The sequence below is a fragment of the Pristiophorus japonicus genome, chromosome 1 (assembly GCF_044704955.1).
Source record: "Pristiophorus japonicus isolate sPriJap1 chromosome 1, sPriJap1.hap1, whole genome shotgun sequence".
NCBI lineage: Eukaryota > Metazoa > Chordata > Chondrichthyes > Pristiophoridae > Pristiophorus > Pristiophorus japonicus.
In genome coordinates, this window is record NC_091977.1 from 484,482,207 (window position 1) to 484,505,557 (window position 23,351).

At 45.2% G+C, this 23,351-nt stretch overlaps 1 protein-coding gene across 1 annotated transcript in view; it reads right to left on the bottom strand.

Annotated features, from left to right (window-relative positions):
* LOC139276970 (ALS2 C-terminal-like protein) overlaps window positions 1-23,351 on the bottom strand; it is a 212,465-nt gene that overhangs the window by 46,578 nt on the left and 142,536 nt on the right. The window contains exons 10-15 of the mRNA XM_070894971.1: window positions 22,909-22,975; window positions 20,513-20,715; window positions 17,297-17,362; window positions 16,301-16,396; window positions 13,092-13,253; window positions 3,571-3,682 (exon numbers count right to left, since the gene is read on the bottom strand). Coding sequence (XP_070751072.1) covers window positions 3,571-3,682; window positions 13,092-13,253; window positions 16,301-16,396; window positions 17,297-17,362; window positions 20,513-20,715; window positions 22,909-22,975 — 706 coding nt within the window. The remainder of the gene's footprint in view (window positions 1-3,570; window positions 3,683-13,091; window positions 13,254-16,300; window positions 16,397-17,296; window positions 17,363-20,512; window positions 20,716-22,908; window positions 22,976-23,351) is intronic.

Genomic DNA, 23,351 nt, shown 5'->3' on the forward strand with positions numbered 1-23,351 from the left:
TATGAGATCCCCTCTCATTCTTCTGAACTCCAGTGAATACAAGCCCAGTTGATCCAGTCTTTCTTGATATGTCAGTCCTGCCATCCCGGGAATCAATCTGGTGAACCTTCGCTGCACTCCCTCAATAGCAAGAATGTCCTTCCTCAAGTTGGGAGACCAAAACTGTACACAATACTCCAGGTGTGGCCTTACCAAGGCCCTGTACAACTGTAGTAACATATCCCTGCCCCTGTACTCAAATCCCCTCGCTATGAAGGCCAACATGCCATTTGCCTTTTTAACCACCTGCTGTACCTGCATGCCAACCTTCAATGACTGATGTACCATGACACCCAGGTCTCGTTGCACCTCCCTTTTTCCTAATTTGTCACCATTTAGATAACAGTCTGTCTCTCTGTTTTTACAACCAAAGTGGATAACCTCACATTTATCCACATTATACTTCATCTGCCATGCATTTGCCCACTTACCTAACCTATCCAAGTCACTCTGCAGCCTCATAGCATCCTCCTCGCAGCTCAAACTACATTTAATCCCCTCGTCTAAATCATTAATGTACAATGTAAACAGCTGGGGCCCCAGCACAGAACCTTGCGGTACCCCAATAGTCACTGCCTGCCATTTTGAAAAGTACCCATTTACTCCTACTCTTTGCTTCCTGTCTGACAACCAGTTCTCAATCCATGTCAGCACACTACCCCCAATCCCATGTGCTTTAACTTTGCACATTAATCTCTTGTGTGGGACCTTGTCAAAAGCCTTCTGAAAGTCCAAATACACCACATCAACTGGTTCTACCTTGTCCACTCAACTGGAAACATCCTCAAAAAATTCCAGAAGATTTGTCAAGCATGATTTCCCTTTCACAAATCCATGCTGATTTGGACCTATCATGTCACCTCTTTCCAAATGCGCTGCTATGACATCCTTAATAATTGATTCCATCATTTTACCCACTACCGATGTCAGGCTGACCGATCTATAATTCCCTGTTTTCTCTCTCCCTCCTTTTTTTAAAAAGTGGGGTTACATTGGCTACCCTCCACTCCACAGGAACTGATCCAGAGTCGATGGAATGTTGGAAAATGTCTGTCAATGCATCCGCTATTTCCAAGGCCACCTCCTTAAATACTCTGGGATGCAGACCATCAGGCCCTGGGGATTTATCGGCCTTCAATCCCATCAATTTCCCCAACACAATTTCCCGACTAATAATGACTTCCCTCAGTTCCTCCTCCTTACTAGACCCTCTGACCCCTTTTATATCCGGAAGGTTGTTTGTGTCCTCCTTAGTGAATACCGAACCAAAGTACTTGTTCAATTGGTCTGCCATTTCTTTGTTCCCAGTTATGACTTCCCCTGATTCTGACTGCAGGGGACCTACGTTTGTCTTTACTAACCTTCTTCTCTTTACATATCTATAGAAACTTTTGCAATCTGTCTTAATGTTCCCTGCAAGCTTCTTCTCGTACTCCATTTTCCCTGTCCTAATCAAACCCTTTGTCCTCCTCTGCAGAGTTCTAAATTTCTCCCAGTCCCCGGGTTCGCTGCTATTTCTGGCCAATTTGTATGCCACTTCCTTGGCTTTAATACTATCCCTGATTTCCCTTGATAGCCACGATTGAGCCACCTTCCTTTTTTTATTTTTACGCCAGACAGGGATGTACAATTTTTGTAGTTCATCCATGCGGTCTCTAAATGTCTGCCATTGTCCATCCACTGTCAACCCCTTAAGTATCATTCGCCAATCTTTCCTAGCCAATTCACGCCTCATACCTTCAAAGTTACCCTTCTTTAAGTTCTGGATCATGGTCTCTGAATTAACTGTTTCCTTCTCCATCCTAATGTAGAATTCCACCATATTATGGTCACTCTTCCCCAAGGGGCCTTGCACAACGAGATTGCTAATTAATCCTCTCTTATTACACAACATCCAGTCTAAGATGGCTTCCCCCCTAGTTGGTTCCTCAACATATTGGTCTAGAAAACCATCCCTTATGCACTCCAGGAAATCCTCCTCCACTGTAATGTTTCCAGTTTGGTTAGCCCAATCTCTATGCATATTAAAGTCACCCATGATAACTGCTGCACCTTTATTGCATGCACCCCTAATTTCCTGTTTGATGCCCTCCCCAACATCACTACTACTGTTTGGAGGTCTGTACACAACTCCCATTAGCGTTTTCTGCCCTTTGGTATTCCGTAGCTCCACCCATACCGATTCCACATCATCCAAGCTAATGTCTTTCCTTACAATTGCATTAATTTCCTCTTTAACCAGCAATGCCACCCTGCCTCCTTTTCCTTTCTGTCTATCTTTCCTAAATGTTGAATATCCTTGGATGTTGAGTTCCCAGCCTTGGTCACCCTGGAGCCATGTCTCCGTGATGCCAACCACATCGTATCCATTAACTGCTATCTGCACAGTTAATTTGTCCACCTTATTCCGAATACTCCTCGCATTGAGGCACAGAACCTTCAGGCTTGCCTTTTTAATACACTTTGACCCTTTAGAATTTTGTTGTAAAGTGGCCCTTTTTGTTTTTTGCCTTGGGTTTCTCTGCCCTCCCCTTTTACTCAACTCCTTTCTGTCTTTTGTTTCTGTCTCCATTTTGCTTCCCTCTGTCCCCTGCCATATTAATTTAACTCCTCCCCAACAGCATTAGCAAACACTCCCCCTAGGACATTGGTTCCGGTCCTGCCTAGATGCAGACCGTCCGGTTTGTACTGGTCCCACCTCCCTCAGAACCGGTCCCAATGCCCCAGGAATTTTAATCCCTCCCTGCTGCACCACTGCTCAAGCCACGTATTCACCTGAGCTATCCTGCGATTCCTACTCTGACTAGCACGTGGCACTGGTAGCAATCCCGAGATTACTACTTTTGAGGTCCTACTTTTTAATTTAGCTCCTTAAATTCGTCTCTTAGGATCTCATCCCGTTTTTTACCTATATCGTTGGTACCAATGTGCACCACGACAACTGGCTGTTCACCCTCCCTTTTCAGAATGTCCTGCACCCGCTCCAAGACATCCTTGACCCTTGCACCAGGGAGGCAACATACCATCCTGGAGTCTCGGTTGCGGCCGCAGAAATGCCTATCTATTCCTCTTACAATTCCCCTATCACTATCGCTCTCCCACTCTTTTTCCTGCCTTCCTGTGCAACATAGCCAGCCACGGTGCCATGAACTTGGCTGCTGCTGTCCTCCCCTGATGAATCATCCCCCCCAACAGTACCCAAAGCGGTGTATCTGTTTTGCAGGGGGATGACCGCAGGGGATCCCACTTTAAGTGGTGGCCACCTCATTTAAATGTGGGAAATGCAGCAGTCAATTAGCACACAGCAATTTGATAATGACCAGATAATCTATTTTAGTGATGTTGGCTGAGGGATAAATGCTGGCCAGGACACCAGGGAGAACTTCCCACTGCTCTTCTTCAAAATGCACTGTTGGATATTTTACACCCACCTGACAGGGCAGACAAGGCCTCAGTTTAAGAAGAGTGAGAGGAGGGAAAGCTGATATTCTGAACTATATCGGGTCAGCAGACTGACTACGTGCTACTCACCACTATCTTGTTGTTTTGGAAGTTGCCCTCGTAGCAGAGTCCTGACTGTGTGATAACGATACCATTCCCATGCTTACTGTCTTCCAGCCATGTTCCAATGTACCTCTCGCCTCTGTATATAGCCGTAGAATTTTTTACAGTTAATTTTTAGCTTAAGTCAGAAAATTGAGCAAAGCGTCATCCAGTAGGGATAAGCAAATGTGTTATTTGAACATTTACTGTTGCACACTTTTTCCCTTCTGCCCCAGTTTTGTTCTCTCTTCTGAACCGACTGGGTTCAGGTACAGGTTAAATGAAGAGTACAATTCCCTCTGCATGTCCCAAACACTGTCATGTCAGGTATAACACGAGCTAGATATAGAGTAAATCTCCCTCTAAATTGACCAAACACTTCTCCATCTCGTACAGTTCAGGTTAGATGCAAAACAAAACTCTTTGCAACTGGAATCCCAAGGAGCGCTTCCTTCTGCTGGTTAATCACTTCTGCTCATGACCAGGAATCACGATTGACCAGCCAGAAAGGAAAGAGCAGCATAGGTGGATGGTAGTAACTTGAAAATAAAAACATATTTATGTACTGCATTTCATATTTTCAGGATTTCTCAAAGGAATTCTGGCTTTTGGAGTTTTGCCACTGTAAAGTAGGCAAAGATGCAGCCAATGCATCCACAGCAAGGTCACACAAACACCATAGGAACACAGGAATTGCCAGCCAAAAAAGACAAAGATCCATCTCGTTTGCCTTCTACCCTGCTGGTAGTCGCATGATACAATGATAATGGAATTGTTGACCAATCACGGCAATCGATCTCTATCAATTAATCTCCAACAGACCCAGACATGAGATGAGGAAAAGGTAAATAGCTTTATGAACCATATGTTCAAAGTCACCTGTACTCTCAAACATACTACACTTATGCTATTTCATATGTCAGATTACTCATAATATTGTATCCCAAAATATTATTTTCTGAAAGAAATCCATTTAATTTGTATTTAAATGAGTCAATACTTCCTGCTTCCACTGTCTCCCTACTCGCTCATTGAAATAATATTTCCACAGATTAGTTTTGAATTTAACCTCCTTCAAGCACTCTTCCTGTGTTGCATTGCCAGCCCTGGATTCAGTACTCAAGTCCAGAGCAGGATTGGTATCCAAATCATCTAACTCAGAATCAAGTGTGCTACCAAAGTTGACATTTAATTTTGAAAACAGATGAAAGGAGAGCTTTGTGTACATCACTGACTTGACGTTCTGCAGGAGAACTAAATAAGAACTTCTTCTTAGTCGGTCCCTCTTGTAAAGTCCTTACTCTACAGCATAAAACCACACGAGGCACATTCTGGGGACAAGGTCACTCTGTCACCTTACTCTTTATTCACAGGACTCCAAAGACGATGACCCTGCATGGGACCTCCCTTTTTATACCTGTGTGATCAGGTAAGGAGTGTCTCCCACAAGTTCACCCCTAGTGGTCAAGGTGTGCATCTAGGTTGAGTGTATAGAGTACTACAGTGGTGTTACATTGTGGTTACATACATGACATCACCTCACCCGCCCAACCCCCTCCCTCCAAAGTCTTATTGGAATCATAGGTTTAGTCTTTCAGGAGGTCTACGCTCCCTCGTGGAACGCCGCAGTTGCACACTGACGTGAGTGTCTGTCACCTGTGGTGATTCCGGCCTGTCCGGGCTGACCGCAGGGACTGTGCATTCTTCTGATTGCTCTCGTTGCTCGTTCACTGGCGGTGTTGTGAGCTCCATCTCATGGTCTTCTTCAGGTTCCTCAGTGTCGATGCTGAAACTTTTTTTTTACTCGGTCCAGATAGTTACGGCATATCTGACCATTGTTGAGATTTGCCATGATGATCCTATTCCCCTCTTTGTCAATTACAGTGCCCTCAAGCCATTTGGGCCCCATGGCGTGATTGAGAACGAAGACAGGATAATTTATTTCTATACATCTCCCCCTCGAATTACGGTCATGGAACTCATTTTGTGACTTGCACTTTGCACTTGCCCTCAACTATGTCGGTCAGGACTGGGTGAATGAGGGACAACCGAGTTTTGAGTGCCCATTTCATTAGTAGCTCTGTGGGCGGGACCCCTCTGAGCGAGCGCAGTCGGGATCTATCGCGGCAGAAGATGCGATAAGCGGCATTGTAGGGAGGGTCCTTGAATCCTGAGCAAACCTTGCTTAATGATTTGGACCGCACGTTCCGCCTGGCCATTGGAGGCCGGCTTGAACGGCGCAGTCCCGACGTGGTTAATGCCATTGCCCGACATAAACTCTCGGAATTCGTAGCTTGTGGAGCATGGGCCATTATCACTAGCCAGGATGTCCGGCAAGCCATGGGTTGCAAAGATCGCCGTAGGCTTTCCACGGTGGTGGATGACGTGCATGAATTCAGAATGATGCATTCGATTCATTTCGAGTACGCATCTACCCCAATAAGGAACATCTTAACCATGAATGGGCCCGCGTAGTCAACATGAATGCGTGACCATGGCCTGGTGGGCCAGGACCATGGGCTGAGCGGGGCCTCCCTGGGGCATGACCCAGCTGGGCACACGTCGTGCACCTGCAAACACAGTGTTCCAGGTCTGAATCAATTCCAGGCCACCAAACGTGTGACCAGGCAATGGCCTTCATCAGCACAATGCCTGGGTGCTCGCTGTGAAGTTCCCTGATGAATGCCTCCCTGCCCTTCTGGGGCATAACCACCCGGCTGCCCCATAGTAGGCAGTCGGCTTGGATGGAGAGCTCATCCATCCGTCTGTGGAACGGACTGACCTCCTGAGGGCATGCTCCGTGTGCGGGCGCCCAATCCCCAGTCAGGACACATTTCTTAATCAGGGATAGGAGGGGATCTCTGTTTGTCTAGATTTTGATCTGGCGGGCTGTGATGGGGGAACCTGCGCTGTCAAAGGCATCAACAGCCATGACCATCTCAGCGCTTTGCTCCGCTGTCCCCTCAGTGGTGGCCAGTGGAAGCCTTCTGAGTCGTCAGCGCAATTTTCAGTGCCGGGCCGGTGCCGGATTGAGTAGTCATAAGCAGCCAGCGTGAGAGCCCATCGCTGTATGCGAGCTGATGCGTTGGCATTGATAGCCTTGCTGTCTGACAACAGGGATGTTAATGGCCTGTGGTCTGTCTCTAATTCAAACATCCTATCAAAGAGGTACTGATGCATTTTTTTTTTTACACCATAGACACATTCAAGCGCTTCCTTCTCGACCATCCCATATCCCCGTTCTGCTTGAGAGCGCGACCTGGAGGCATAAGCCACAGGTAGTAGTTGACCCTCAGCATTGCCCTGCTGCAACACGCACCCAACCCCATAGGACGATGCATCACATGTCAGAACCAATTTTTTACAGGGGTCATACAGGGTCAACAACTTGTTTGAACAAAGTAGGTTTCGCGCCCAATCAAAAGCCCGTTCCTGACAGTCCCCCCAAAACTAATCGCAACCCTTATGAAGGAGCACGTGTAGTGGCTCCAACAACGTGCTCAAGTTCGGCAGAAAGTTCCCGAAATAGTTCAACAGTCCCAGGAATGAACGCAACTCCGATGTATGGCAGGGCCTGGGTGCTCGTCGAGTCGCCTCTGTTTTGGATTCGGTGGGCCGAATCCCATCTGCAGCAACCCTCCTACCCAGAAACTCAACCTCAGGAGCTAAGAACACACATTTAGCCTTCTTAAATCGCAGGCCTACCCGGTCCAGTCGGCGTAGCACCTCCTCCAGGTTGTGGAGGTGTTCCTCGGTGTCTCGACCCGTGATGAGGATGAGGAATACGATCGTTCCAGGAATGGATTTAAGCATGGCTTTCCATGTTTCATTGAAAAATCGCGGCCACTGATCGAATGCGAAACGGGCACCTGTTATAAACGAACAGTCCCTTGTGTGTGGTGATGGTGGTCAGTAATTTAGATTCATCGGCCAGTTCCTGGGTCAGATAGGCTGAGGTGAGATCCAACTTGGTGAACAGCTTGCCACCTGCCAGCGTGGCAAAGACATCCTCCGCTCTCTGGAGCGGGTATTGATCTTGTAGGGACACCCGATTGATGGTGGTCTTGTAGTCGCCACAGATCCTGACAGAGCCATCCGCTTTTAGGACGGGAACGATGGGGCTCGCCCAATCGCTGAATTCAACAGGCGAGATGATGCCCTCTCGCAACAGCCGGTCCAATTAGCTCTTCATCTTTTCCCACATCACATACGGCACCACTCTGGCTTTGTGGTGCACTGGCCTGGCATCCGGGGTGATGTGTATCACTACTTTAGTGCCTTTGAAACTCCTGACGCCAGGTTGGAATAGTGAATCGAATTGTTGTAGAACTTGTGAGCACGAACTTCGCTCCACAGATGACATTGCGTGACCATCCCCCCATTTCCAGTTCATCTCGGCTAACCAGCTCCTCCCCAACAGTGCGGGACCATTGCCCGGGACAATCCAGAGCGGCAGCCGATTCACTAACCCATTGTGTGTGACAGCCAACATTGCACTGCCTAGCACCGAAATGATTTCTTTAGTGTAAGTCCGTAATTGTGTCTCAATACGTGCTATTTTGGGTCTACTGGCTTTAAGTAGCCATAGCTTCTCAAATTGCTGAACGCCCATGAGTGACTGGCTGGCCTGACTGACTGGCTGTGTACAGGGATACCGTTTAATAAAACCCTCATCATTGGTGGCGTTCTGGTGTATGAACTGTGAATATTCGCCACATGGACCCGCTGAACCTCGGCATCCATCGGTTTGCCCCAAAAGTCATCCTGCCTCAAAAAACCCTCTTCTGGTCCATCCGCCTCATATATTAGTCTGGTTGCAGACTTCCTGCACATTCGAGCTAAGTGGCCACTGAGATTGCAGTTCCTGCAGACAAACTGTTCAAGTCTGCAAGATCTAGCTGAGTGTCTCTGTTGAGGTCCTACTCTGGGGTCTATTGCTGCCTGGGGAGTTTCGGACTGTCCCTGCCTGCCTGCGGGGCTCTGAGTCGCATTGATGATGTTGACTCCCTGATCCATCGCCGCGTTAGAGGCAGAATTGCGCACGTATATTATTTTCGTCTCTTCCTCCCCTGCCATGAAAGTTTGAGCCATTAACGCCGCCGCTTCCAAGGTCAAATCCTTGGTCTCAAATTAATTTGCGGAAAATTCCCGCATGACCGATGCCCTCGATAAAGAAGTCCCTTAGCATCTCCCCCCTGCAGGCGTCTGTGAACTTACAGAGGCTGGCCCAACGCCGGAGATCCGCTACGAAGTCCGGTATGCTCTGTCCTTCACGACGTCGGTGGGTGTAGAATCTGTGTTGGGCCATATGTATGCTACTTGCCGGTTTGAGGTGCTCCCCGATCAATTTGCTCAGTTCTTCAAAAATTTTGTCCGCCGGCTTTTCGGGTGCTAGTAAATCCTTCTTGAGCGTGTAAGTCTTTGGTCCGCAGCTGGTCAAAAGATGAGCCCTTCGCTTGTTGGCCGTTGCATCCCCCAGCCATTCTTTCATAACGAAGCTTTGCTGAAGCCTCTCGACAAAATCGTCCCAGTCTTCCCCAACACAGTACCGTTCCTCTGTGTGACCGGTGGCCATTCTCGTGGATCGTGAATTCCCATTTTTCGTCGCCAATGTAAAGTCCTTACTCTACAGCATAAAACTACACGAGGCACATTCTGGGGACAAGGTCACTCTGTCACCTTACTCTTTATTCACAGGACTCCAAAGACGATGACCTTGCGTGGGACCTCCCTTTTTATACCTGTGTGACCAGGTAAGGAGTGTCTCCCACATGTTCACTCCTAGTGGTCAAGGTGTGCATCTAGGTTGAGTGTATACAGTAATGCAGTGGTGTTACATTGTGGTTATATACATGACACCTCTTATCAAGGATGACTTGCTTCCACACCAAAAAGGGATGAGTTCAGAGATGTTTCAATGAAGAATCTGACATTCCAGGTCCCGAACTACATATTGAAGGGTGATAGATGCCTGTGCGTGGATTTTTGTAAAACGTGTGGTGGCCGTTGCACACCAGCCACCACACGAGCTAGGTCTTGTTCCAGTGGCAAGGTTTATCCAAGACAACTGGAGACCAGCTCTGCTGCATGGACCTAGTGTGCACACATACCGCAGTGTAGGCTGGCCCGTGCTGCCTCTGGGCCCTCGACTCTTCTGGGCCCCGAACTCGCGCCTCTCCTGGGCCTCGATCACGTCGCTCTACAATCTCTTGCCGTTCCTTCGCCCCGACTTTGCCGCTCTAAGTACTCAGCTTGATATGGACGTGGATAAGAATAGGAATAGGCCATATCGTCCCTCGAGCCCCCGTCATATTTTTTAAAAATTCATTCACAAGTTGCCAGCAAGGTCAGCATTTATTGCCCATCCCTAATTGCTCTCGAGACAGTGGTGGTGTGAGGCCCTTTCTTGAATACAACTGAGTGGCTTTCAGAGGGCAGTTAAGAGCCAAGCCCATTGCTGTGGGTCTGGAGTCACATATAAACCAGACCAGGTAAGGACGGCAGATTTCCTTTTCTAAAGGACATTAGTGAACCAGATGGGGTTTTATGACAATCCGGTAGTTACATGGCTAGTTACTGATACTAGCTTTTTATTCCGGATTTATTTAATTGAATTTAAATTTCACAGCTGCCATGGTAGGATTTGGACTCACATCTCCGGATTAATGATCTGTGTACATGGACCCCAAAATCTGCTTGGATCTCCACTGTTTCTAGCTTTCCACCATTTAGAAATCACTCTGATCTATCGTTTTTAGATGTCCATGAATGGATCAGGAATTGGTCGAGCAAGTTTTATAGTCACATTTTGCACTGCAGTGAAATGTCTAATCTAGTTCATGGCGGATGAGGAAAGTCTATGGATGCTGTCTGAGAAGACATCTGATAAGGTTCCCAACAAGAGATTAGTAATGAGAGCGGGTGAAGTTGGAGGTAACCTTGTGACAGATTGCTAATTGTTTGGGAAGGAGAGATAAACGCCTTAGTGTGGCTGTATGTACTTCTAGAAGGCATTTGATAAGGCTCCACACAAGAGATTATTAGCAAAACAAGAAGGCACATGGAATTGGATGTAACCATGTGACATGGGTTGGTAATTGGTTCGTAAAAGCTCGTGCACACATACAAAACATAATCAAAATGGCTAATGGAATGTTGGTTTTTATCTCAAAGAGGCTGGAATACAAAGTGGTGGAGGAAGTTATGCTTCAGTTATAGGACTTTGGTGAGACGCATCTGGAGTCTGCGTTCAGTTTTAGGCACCACATTTCAGGAAGGATATATTGGCTTTGGAGGGGGTACAGCACAGATTCACCAGAATGATACCAGGGCTTAAAGGGTTAAGTTATGAGGACAGGTTGAATAAACTTGGTTTGTATTTCCTTGAGTTTAGAAGGCTGAGGGGTGATCTAATCATTTTAAAATGATAAAGGAATTCTGTGGGTTAGATACAGAGAAAATCTTTCCTCTGGTGGAGGAATCTAAACAAGGAGGCATAATCTTAAAATTAGTGCTGAGCTATTTAGGAGTTGCATAATGCATGGTGAAAGTCTGGAACTCTCCTCAAAAGGCAATGGATGCTGGTCAATTGAAATTTTTAGGACTGAAACTGATAGATTCTTGTTGTAAGGGTGTCAAGGAATATGGCGCAATGGTGGGTAAATGGAGTTGAGATACAGATAAGCCACGACCTAACTGAATGGTAGAACAGGATCAAGGAGCTGGATGGCCTACTCCTGTTCCTACACTCTTATTTCATGAAACAACACAGCTTGAGTATCAGGTGAAAGAGTTGGTTAATTTCCATGCAAAATGACGCAAAGAACATATAATTAGTTGTGGTGTAGATTTTTGTGTGTATAAACTTATAGCAAAAGAATCCCTGAAATAATACTTTCAAAAGTTGGGGCCAATTAAGACCACAGAGCTGGTTCATAAGAACATAAGAACATAAGAATTAGGAACAGGAGTAGGCCATCTAGCCCCTCGAGCCCGCTCCGCCATTCAACAAGATCATGGCTGATCTGGCCGTGGACACAGCTCCACTTACCCGCCCGCTCCCTCCCATAACCCTTAATTCCCTTATTGGTTAAAAATCTATCTATCTGTGACTTGAATACATTCAATGAGCTAGCCTCAACTGCTTCCTTGGGCAGAGAATTCCACAGATTCACAACCCTCTGGGAGAAGAAATTCCTTCTCAACTCAGTTTTAAATTGGCTCCCCCGTATTTTGAGGCTGTGCCCCCTAGTTCTAGTCTCCCCGACCAGTAGAAACAACCTCTCTGCCTCTATCTTGTCTATCCCTTTCATTATTTTAAATGTTTCGATAAGATCACCCCTCATCCTTCTGAACTCCAAAGAGTAAAGACCCAGTCTACTCAATCTATCATCATAAGGTAACCCCCTCATCTCCGGAATCAGCCTAGTGAATCGTCTATGTACCCCCTCCAAAGCTAGTATATCCTTCCTTAAGTAAGGTGACCAAAACTGCACGCAGTACTCCAGGTGCGGCCTCACTGATACACTATACAGTTGCAGAAGGACCTCCCTGCTTTTGTACTCCATCCCTCTCGCAATGAACTCCCAACTTCAGCAAGATTAATGGCTGAGGCAAGTGAACCTTCGCTGAAGATTATTGGGGACACCTCCGCTACATCAAGGTTTGAGCGAGACTGGCAACTTAATGGGCAGTATCTGCTACTACCACACATTCCCTGGGATTAGTCAAGGAGGTGCAGACAAATAGAAGAATGCATCTGACAAGAAGGATAGTTGGTTTATGAATGAATGAGACATCTGTTTGTCCTCTCTTCCTCTGAATGCATTGACTCACTGCTGGAGTATGTTCCACATGCATCACATGTCCTGTTACCGCAACCTAGTAGCAATTATTCATGTAAGAGCCTTGAAAATCAATGTGGATAGATGAACCATGGTTGGGGGGTCCGATCCTGTCCTCACTCGCCATGAACCTTGCATGCACTTCCAGCAAGTATGGCAGGATAGCCATCAGCAGTGGGACCCTGACTGATTCCCCAACCCCATCTAGCTCAGGAACCACTGCCACCCCGACTGAGGTCAGTTAATTGAACACAGACCTACCTCGGCTGTATGGCTCAGCTATTCAGTGGCTAAACACACTCGGCTATCAAGGGAGCTTAGAGCTTGCATGCACTTCCAGTAAGTATCGCAGGATAGCCATCAGCAGTGGGACCCCGAGGAGGCATCTCTTAATAGGTAAGTGACAATTAGATGTTGGTTTCTGACTGCTAGTTTTGCAATATGATCTACGAAATGGGTTGAAATTGACCTAAATTTGTGAGTTTCACTGTCAGTAACTAAAACTGGTGTTCACCCATCAACCTGGGTTGACTTTGAGGCCAGTTAGAGAGGTGGATGTATAAAGCTGTTTTGTGAGGAACAAGGCAGAGTTAGGCTGGTCTTTTCCCCCTCCAGTCTATTGACTCAATATTGTAATACAACACAACTGATTAGATTGCCTCATACCTGTCGAGGTCATCAAAAACTCCATATCCAGTTTTCTTATCGTTCTCCCAATGCCCCACATATTTAAAGGGAAGATTTTCCAATCTAGAGCTGTGTAGAATTCCAAATCCATGCCGTTGGTTGCCTTGGAAGTAACCTTTGTAAGTCATGCCATTTCCGTACCTAGGAACAGATTGGTTTTATTTACAGTTTTCACACTGAGCTGCAAACAGACCATAACGCTCCAAGGTTCAAGCTGTAGTCTTTGCTGAGTTTGCTGAGCTAGGATGACGGTGGTTGTGGGGGGAAGGGCTTTGGAATTCCAGCCAGGGTTCCCGCTGCTGATCGCTATCCCTGCTAGAAGTCTTGTGTGATTAGGAAAGTTAGGAGCAATTTACTTGAAAATGGCCCCCATGATGGAATAACCTGCTGCCATCCAACATCTAGGCTTGCCCTTGAAAAAGGGCCAATTGTGTGAGGCACCAGAGAGCTGCCAGCATTTGCACAACTGTAACTCAGCATGACTGTCACCTGGAATATTGTGTTCAGTTTTGGTCTCCTAATCTGAGGAAGGACATTCTTGCTATTGGGGGAGTGCAGCGAAGGTTCACCAGACTGATTCCCGGAATGGCTGGATTGACATATGAGAAGAGACTGGATTAACTGGGCATTTATACATTGGAGTTTAGAAGGATGAGAGGGGATTTCATAGAAACATACAAGGTTCTGACGGGACGGGACAGGTTAGATGCGGGTAGATTGTTCCCGATGTTGGGGAAGTCCAGAACCAGGGGACACAGGCTTAGGATAAGGAGTAGGCCATTTAAGACTGAGATGAGGAGAAACTTCTTTACTCAGAGAGTTGTTAACCTGTGGAATTCCCTGCTGCAGAGAGTTGTTGATGCCAGTTCATTGGATATATTCAAGAGGGATTTAGATATGGCCCTTACGACTAAGGGGATCAAGGGTTATAGAGAGAAAGCAGGAAAAGGGTACTGAGGGAATGATCAGCCATGATCTTATTGAATGGTGGTGCAGGCTCAAAGGGCCAAATGGCCTACTCCTGCACCTATTTTCTATGTTTCTATGAGACAATGGGAGACAGAGCGTGACGGGGGAAGAGAAAACCCTTCCAATATTCTGGGCCATTAAAAGTACCCAAATCCAGTCAAGGAGTGAAGGGGAACAGCGCCAGAGTGTTCCTGGGAAGTAATGGAAAGATCAAAGGCTCAGTGCGGTCCCAGATTAGGCACCAATGTACATTTTTAATAAGTACCTGGTAACGTTACCAATCGGTATGCTGGCAGGATATTTTGCCAAATTGTTTGCCCCATCCTCCCAGCTCCAATTTTAAAATGTTATCCTTTGCTACAGACTCAACCCAAAAACCTCCCTCCTCCATCATCTTTAATGGCTCAATACTCTGGAGCTATTAACTCCACAATTGGTTGAGTGGAAGCACCTGGTGCACGGTTTACCATTGAATGTGATAATCCATAATAGGAGGCGAGGACAATCAAATCAAATAAATGCCATGGCCAGTCTGATTGGCTACCAGGTTGCACTTTCTTTCGACCATCTGACAGTACGATGACCATTGCAGGCTACATTCAATCAGGTATCAGATGGTGTCACAGCACAGTACATTAGAATACTTCTGACAACATTACAACTATAATTTCACACTAATCCTATACATTTAAAGTGCAGACAAACAAAATTCCTTTCCATCAAACTGCGTTGGACCTCGGCATTCAATGCCTTGAAGTTTGTTTTCCTCCCATTCAAGCTGATTCATGTAGCAAGATTTAACTTTACTGAACAATTAATAATCTCTTTCATTCAGGCTTGGCCTCCACAGAGGTGCATCTCAAGTATGTTGCGGTCTATGGACTTAACCCGGCCAACATTTCCCTTAGTTCTGTATCTCTGATACATATATACATACCTCTCAGTCACAGGCAACCCTGTAGAGATAGATTTCCCTCCAGGACTCTTTTTGGTTGAGTAACGAAATAAACATTAAATCAAATGCCCCCCAATCTGGGGGACACTCCAAACATTTTAGATTTCCCTCCAGATATTGCCTTTACAAACAACCAGTTGTTATAGGTGATGAAGAATATGCCATTCAAGACACCACAGAGGGGAATTTTAGGAGATCCACTTTCAAGTGACCATGTGTGAAGATGCACAGGACCCGAATCAGTGTTTTGGAATAGTAGTCATTCCAATTTTGCAGGCAGGGTCAGCGTTGAGCACGCCCACTATTCAGTAAATGCAGAATAAAGCTCCCTGAACCCTGTGCAACATTACTATTAAGAGAAATGGTCACACCCCAGTAAAGGTAAATTTACTGCTGGTGCTCTTCTGGCACATAACCTCAACCAGCACGAGCATACATCAGAAAATCATGCGCACACGCAGCCCATATTTTTCACGAAACTGTGGGCGAGCAATTTTCTGATCTGTGTTTCTAGCAGATGAGGCTCTGCGCTGAGTGAGCGCAGCTGGAAAATTTACCCCACTGCATTCAGTTTTCCACCTTTGGAAAGGGTAGAACGGCTTTGGACTGAGTCCAGTGACAACTCACCATGAAGATAACTAGGATGAGGGGACTGAGTTCTCATAAGATTCAGCAGCTAGTGAATTTACAGAGTAGTTTGAGAATCCAGAACAAAGGGATACGAGCGGTTATTTTCTAATTCTACTTTCCAGGTGGTGTACTGTGTCAGCTGGGAGCACAAAGTCAAAAGATTATTCCTCCAAATCTTAAAATTAGAACCAAGCCAATGAGCAATATATCCAAGAAAAATTTCTTCACAAAAAAACAAAATGGAACAATGTTGGGATATAAATGCAGAAAAGGAATTGGTTCTGAAAACAATGAGCAGAACTCATGGTGGATAAGTGACTGGGTGGACGGGAGATAGTAGAGGGACTGACTACAATTTGTCATTTCTCCTTCAATATGCCAATTGTGCCAGTGGACTAGAAGTTAGCCAATGTAAGATCTCTGGTCAAGAAGGTGGATAAGGAAAGGCTGGCCAACTGTAGTCTAACATCAGTTGTGGGAAATCTTTTAGCATCCATAATTGGGGCTAAAATATATGGGTTAATCAAGGACAGAAAGGATGAATCTGTGGGAGCCGAGTCACCCAAACCGACCCCTCTAGTTTCAAAGCCCGAGAGCTCAGTGCTGCGCAGAATTAAGGATTGGATCCACTTACTCACAGATGCCATAGCCATGCATCTTCCCTTTTTTCCAGTGACACTTGTAACAGTCAAAGATCTCTGGCCCTCCAGGAGTGACATATACACCAAAGCTGGAATAAAACACAAGCAATTACATGTGTCCCTATAGATCAGTAGTACTCACAATATTACCCAGGGATCACTTGTGTTCCTCCTGCTCCCATCCACCGGTAGCCATCAGTAGCCATGCTAGGCCTCGGTTCAAAGCTGTGCAATGCTGACCAAGCCACGGTTCAATGCTGTTCTCTCTCTCCAGGACTATCCAGCTTCATGCTTGGCGGGTGCAGGACAGAGGCACTATAACGTCGATGATGGCAGCATGAATGGGGAGCACTTGCCTTTGTTCCGCGGACTCCCACTTCTTCCCGCCCCCTCCAGAAACCCATCAGCGTTGAGGCCGGCTCATTCGGAGGCAATTACTCAATGTGGAGGCTGCTCCTCTGAATTCTGCCATGGTCACTTAAGTAGCAAAAGCAACTTGCATTTATATAGCACCTTTAATGTAGCAAAAATATCTTAAGGCGCTTCACAGGAGCGCAATCGGACAAAATTGACACCGAAGCAAAGGAGGAGCTATTAGGATGGGTGGCTAAAGAGAGAGAGATGAGTTCCCTCACCCCACGTGGCGGGCATCCTAGGAACAGTGGTTACAGCCCGCTCTGAATACCGAATTGACCCTGACCTCGGGTGCAATAGTCAATTCGGTATTTATTTTATATCTAAAGGAACCTGTCTTCTGGGAACAGAATTGTGACTGAGCAGACTACCTTCAAGTAGGTCCTTTAAAAGATATCAGACAGAGTGAATCTCCATCCCATCAGTCTCAGCTGGATTTTAGCCCCACTTAAGAGTAAAATGGCCATCTTAATTCACTTCGCCAACCAAGCCCTTCACACTTGTTCAAAGAAATGACAAATTTCCTTGTGTAGGTAAAGTTACATTTGACTATTTTCACATAGGGCTTTTCTTACCCATGTTCCTGACCTCCTTCGTAATTCCCAGCATAATTTCGTCCATCCGGCCATTTCATGATTCCACTAAAACAATGAAAGTATTGGTTACTAACTGACTGCCAACCCTGGTCCAAGAAAATTCAAGATGGTGGCAAATCAGGAACAAAGGCGCTGATTCCACATTCAGGCTCACCCAGTGATGAGCAGCATTAGCAAACAGCGCAGGTCAGAAAATCGTGAGTCCACACCTCGCGAGTTATCATCCACCAGGGATCGAGGGCCCACAATTTACCAACTTGCATACCCTGGGAGTGAAAGCTCCTCATCTGAATGGCCGATCACAGAAATAAGTCATTATCATATTACAATTCTCTTCATTCAAACTTACAGCACAGAAGGCACCATTGAGTCCATCATGGCTGTGCCGGCTCTGGGAAAGACCTATCCAATTAGTCCCACTCCCCCAGCTCTTTCCTTATATCCCTGCGACTGTTTTCCTTTTCAAGTATATATCAAATTCCCTTTTGAAGTTACGATTGAATCTGCTTCCACAACCCTTTCAGGCAGTGCATTTCATCTTCTGCACCTGCTCCACGGCATTGATATTCTTCCTCAAGTAAGGCAACCAAAACGGGACAACGTTCTAACTGCGGCCTAACCAATAAATGGTTCACGTTTAGTGTTACATCTTTCTTGTTGCATTTTATGGCAATATTTATAAAACCTATTGTGGCAAACATAAAATATAAACTTGTCAGTTCTGGAGTTAAGAACCATTTGGTCTGCATTGGTTTAAAAACAGTTCCAAAAACCAGTTTTTCATCCAACCAGGAGAGAGAACACTTGAACTTCACCTAGTCAAGCCATTAAGATGGTTCTCAACATATTCCTCAACTTGATGAACAGGTACAGAGAATAATAAAACAAGGCTAATGGAATGGTAGCCTTTATATCCAGAGGACTAGAAAACAAGGGCAAAAATTATACTACAGCTGATAAAGGCCTGGCTAGACCACACCTGGAGTAATGCAAGAAATTCTGGTAACCACACTGAAGGAAGGCTATATTGGCTTTGGAGGGGAATGCAACGTAATTTTACCAGAATGTTACACAGCCTCCAAAGATTAAAATACAAGGAGGGATTACAAAAAACTAGGGTTGTATTCCCTGAAATTTAGAAGTTTAAGGAGTGATTTGAACAAAGTTTTCAAGATATTAAGGGGAACAGATAGGGTAGATAGAGAGAAACTATTTCCGCTGGTTGGGGAATCTGGTTGGGCGCATAATCCAAATATTAGAGTCAGACCTTTCAGCAGTGAAATTAGGAAACACTTCTAAATGTAAAGAGTAATAGAACTTTAGAACTCTCTTCCGTAAACACCAATTGATGATAGATGAATTGTTAATTTTAAATCTGAGATTGATAGATTTTTGTCAACCAAATTTATTGAGATATAGGGCAAAGGCAGGTATATGGAGTTAGGTTGCAGATCAGCCATGATCTCATTGAATGGCGAACAGGCTCGATGGGCTAAATAAGAACATAAGAACATAAGAAATAGGAACAGGAGTAGGCCATACGGCCTCTCGAGCCTGCTCCACCATTCAATAAGATCATGGCTGATCTGATCATGGACTCAGTTCCACTTCCCCGCCCGCTCCCCATAACCCTTATCCCCTTATCGTTTAAGAAACTGTCTATTTCTGTTAAATTTATTCAATGTCCCAGCTTCCACAGCTCTCTGAGGCAGCGAATTCCACAGATTTACAACCCTCTGAGAGAAGAAATTTCTCCTCATCTCTGTTTTAAATGGGCATCCCCTTATTTTAAGATCATGCCCTCTAGTTCTATTCTCCCCCATCGGTGGAAACATCCTCTCTGCATCCACCTTGTCAAGCCCCCTCATAATCTTTTACGTTTCGATAAGATCACTCTTCATTCTTCTGAATTCCAATGAGTAGAGGCCCAACCTACTCAACCTTTCCTCATAAGTCAACCCCCTCATTCCCAGAATCAACCTAGTGAACCTTCTCTGAACTGCCTCCAAAGCAAGTATATCCTTTCATAAATATGGAAACCAAAATTGCACGCAGTATTCCAGGTGTGGCCTCACCAATACCTTATATAGCTGTAGCAAGACTTCCCTGCTTTTATAATCCATCCCCTTTGCAATAAAGGCCAAGATTCCATTGGCCTTCCTGATCACTTGCTGTACCTGCATACTATCCTTTTTTGTTTCATGCACAAGTACCCCCAGGTCCCGCAGTACTGCGGCACTTTGCAATCTTTCTCCATTTAAATAATAACTTGCTCTTTGATTGTTTTCTGTGAAAGTGCATGACATCACACTTTCCAACATTATACTCCATCTGACAAATTTTTGCCCACTCACTTAGCCTGTTTATGTCCTTTTGCAGATTTTTTGTGTCCTCCTCACACATTGCTTTTCCTCCCATCTTTGTACCATTGGCAAACTTGGCTACATTACACTCAGTGCCTTCTTCCAAGTCGTTAATATAGATTGTAAATAGTTGGGGTCCCAGCACTGATCCCTGCGGCACCCCACTAGTTACTGGTTGCCAACCAGAGAATGAACCATTTATCCCGACTCTCTGTTCTCTGTTAGTTAGCCAATCTTCTATCCATGCTAATATATTACCCCAACCCCGTGAACTTTTATCTTGTGCCCACTCCTGTTCCTTCCTATGTTATGATCTGAAGTGCATTGCACCTGACAAGATATTTAAATTAGTGGCCTCGGGGTGCTTGGACAAACCAAGAGGACAGAAAGGATGGAATCTCCATTAACTACCAAGAAATTTTTCAGATTGCTTACTGAGTTAGTGATAAGCTGGCAAAAGATTTGAAAAGCAAAATATATGAGAACCATAATATAAGAAATACCAATGCCGCAGCTAATCAGATCGCTCCTCTCTCACTGCCCCAATAGCTAATTATTGTCCCTCTCTCACTGCTCCCTGCAGTGTGTTGTACTTACTTCACCACCGCCATTTTGCACTGTTCAATACCAAGGCATATAATGGGAGCTTATATAAAGAAATTTCCACTGTACATGTATAGATCAGTCCGCCAATTGGCAGCAAGGTTTAATTTTGCTCAGAACACACTGTACCACAACAAACATTCCAAGCAATTTTGAGCATATTTTTCTGTTGGCACTTTATAGTTAGGCCTTAGTTGAAAAGGCTAACAAACTCCAAATAAACACATACCTGCCGTGGAGTTTCCCCTGATACCAGTCTCCCTCATAGACTGCATCCTTAAATCGAGGGTTGTTGATAAAAGTGTAGGCAGCAAAACGATAAGCAGGCACATTGTATGAATTCTCAGCACCTTCTTCACCCCACAAAGGGAAATCCAGCTTGCCATCCAAGTGCTGCCGAATGGCTTCGTTCAGCTTCCAAAGCCACACAATCTGTGAACCACAAGAACACAATTGGATAGGATGAATAGGCAAGAAGAACTTGCATTTATATTGCACCTTTCACAACCTCAGGACATCCCATAGGGCTTTACAGCAAAGTAAGTATATTTTGAAGTGTAGTCACTGTTATAATGCAGACAAACAGCAGCCAATTGGCATACAGCAATGGCGCACAAACAACAAATGAGATAAATAACCAGATAGTCTGCTTTTGGTAATGTTCCATGAGAGATAAATGTTAGACAGGGCACCGGAAGAACTATCGTGTTCTTCTTCAACTAGTGCCATGGAATTTTTTGCATCCAGCCGAGAGGGCAGATGGGGCCTTGGTTTCACTTCTCATCCAAAAGCCAGCACCTCCAACACTGCAGCACTCCCTCAGTACTACACTAAGGTGTCAGCCTAGAATTTGTGCTCATGTCCCTGGATTGGGGCTCCAATCCTCAACCTTCTGATTCAAGAGAACTGCCACTGAGCCAAGGGTGACCCAGTGAGTGCTCTGGAATATATCAGAAATTGTCCTGAATGGAAAGCTATGGATATGCTGCTGTCATCTCACAGTTGTGCCATTCTCAATGAAACAAACACATTTTAAGTTAATTCTGGATGCCTCAAAGCAAAGCATGGAAATGGTCAGGAAGATTTTACAATGGGTGTTGTGCAGCACTTTCATATTGGACTAGACAGGAGGGTAGATTTTAACACTCGGGCAGTCGGCCAGTAAACAGAGTGTGAGGGGTGGATGCCTAATTCTGCTGGCGGTCCGACCCCCCCCGCCCCGCTGCAGCTCTCCAGCTGCGGCCTGGCATTACATTAGGTAGCTTGGAAAACAACCCAACCGACAGGCAGGTAACAACAACTTGTATTTATATAGCACCTCTAACGTAGTGAAATGTCCCAGGCATTTCAAAGTTGTATTATGCGATAAAAAGGTTTAGAAAATGAGATAAGATCCAGGAGCTACATCTCCAGGCCCCATAAAAAATACTTACTTACCTTTTTGGGGCCTCTTACTCTTCACCCCATGGTTCAACTGGGTGAATGAAGCGTGCACGGCATACACTCTCCAGTTTTAATGCTGTTACCTCCCTTTTCCGTCAGGCAGAGTTAAAATTAGCCCTAGGGTGAAGCACTCTCTGTTCAGACTAATATACTGAGAAGAATTCCTATGCTCACTGTCTTAAAGTGTGTATTAAAACATCACAAAAAAAACCATTTATCTGGTCATTATCACATCGCTGTTTGTGGGAACTTGCTGTACGCAAAATGGCTGGCATGTTTCCTACATTACAACAGTGACTACACTTTAAAAAATACTTAATTGACTGTAAAATGCTTTGGGACATCCGGTGGTTGTGAAAGGCATTATATAAATGCAAGTCTTTCTTTTTAAAAGAATGAATTTAGGAATTCAGGAGTATAGGTAATAGCAAACAAAAGAAATAACTTTAAAAAAAAATCTTGTCCTCAGAATGTCCCAAAGCGTTACCATTGTTACGTAGGCATCTAATTTCATCGCAGCAACAATCCACAAACAATGAGATAAGTGGCCAGTTAATCTAATGTTGGTTGGGAGATGAATGCTGGCCAGGATACTGGGACAACACTTTGATATTCTTCAAATAGTACTATGGGATCTTGAACAACCACTAAACCAGCAGACAGAGTCTTGGCATGTCATTTGATCTAAAGCACAACACCTCTACCAATGAAGCACTCCTTTATAATTGCACTGGAGTGTTAGCTTGCATCATGTGCTCAAGTCCTTGAGTGCGGCATGAACCTTAGGCCTTCTGACTCAGAGGCCAGAGTTCTACCAAATGTGTCAAAGTGGCAACAGTGAGCTAACGCATGCACATTGTCAGTAACAGATAGCAACCAGAAGAAGTCTTCCTCCAGTGTGTGTTCATTCCAAGCTCAGAATCACCAGTGAGCTTTAATTCCCCACACAAGTATCTAAATGAAAATTTGGAGCCAATTATGGATAGTTTTGAGATGTAATTTAAGGCCAAAGAGTAATTGCATTCAGAGTGACAAAATGCATTTCACACAGGACTCCACAGCAGCCAGAATGATGAGCTTCCATTCCATCGGTCCGAACTTCATTGGAATTCAAATATCAGAGGTGATGATGTGGCCCCATCACTTCCCCTGCACTCTTGACTCTCCAACTTCTTTGCTCACCTTATCCTGGGAATCTTTCAAGTTGAATATAAATTCTTCCTCTGGGACAATGATCTTCAGTTGATTCCTGAACAAACCAGAAATACATTTTGTTGATATAATGATTAGGAAGGGACTCGACAAATTCCTTAGGGAAAATGACTTTAGTGTCTATAGGCTAATTAGGTTCACCTAGCGATACATAGTGGAAAACCATGGGCCGTTAGGAAGAAAGTCCCAGAGTTTTGACTATAATGTGCCGGCTGCCAAATTTGGCTCAGTGGTAGCAGTTTTCATTACAAAGCGCTTTAAGGAAAACAACCAATAAGGAATGATGCCACGGGTGGGGTGAGGGGATGGGCACGTGGAGGAGGAGGTGAAGCAACATTATTGACCCAAGACTTATTGAAGATGGACAACACCTCTACCAAATCCACCCAGAGGTGCTGCAGGACTTTTTCCAG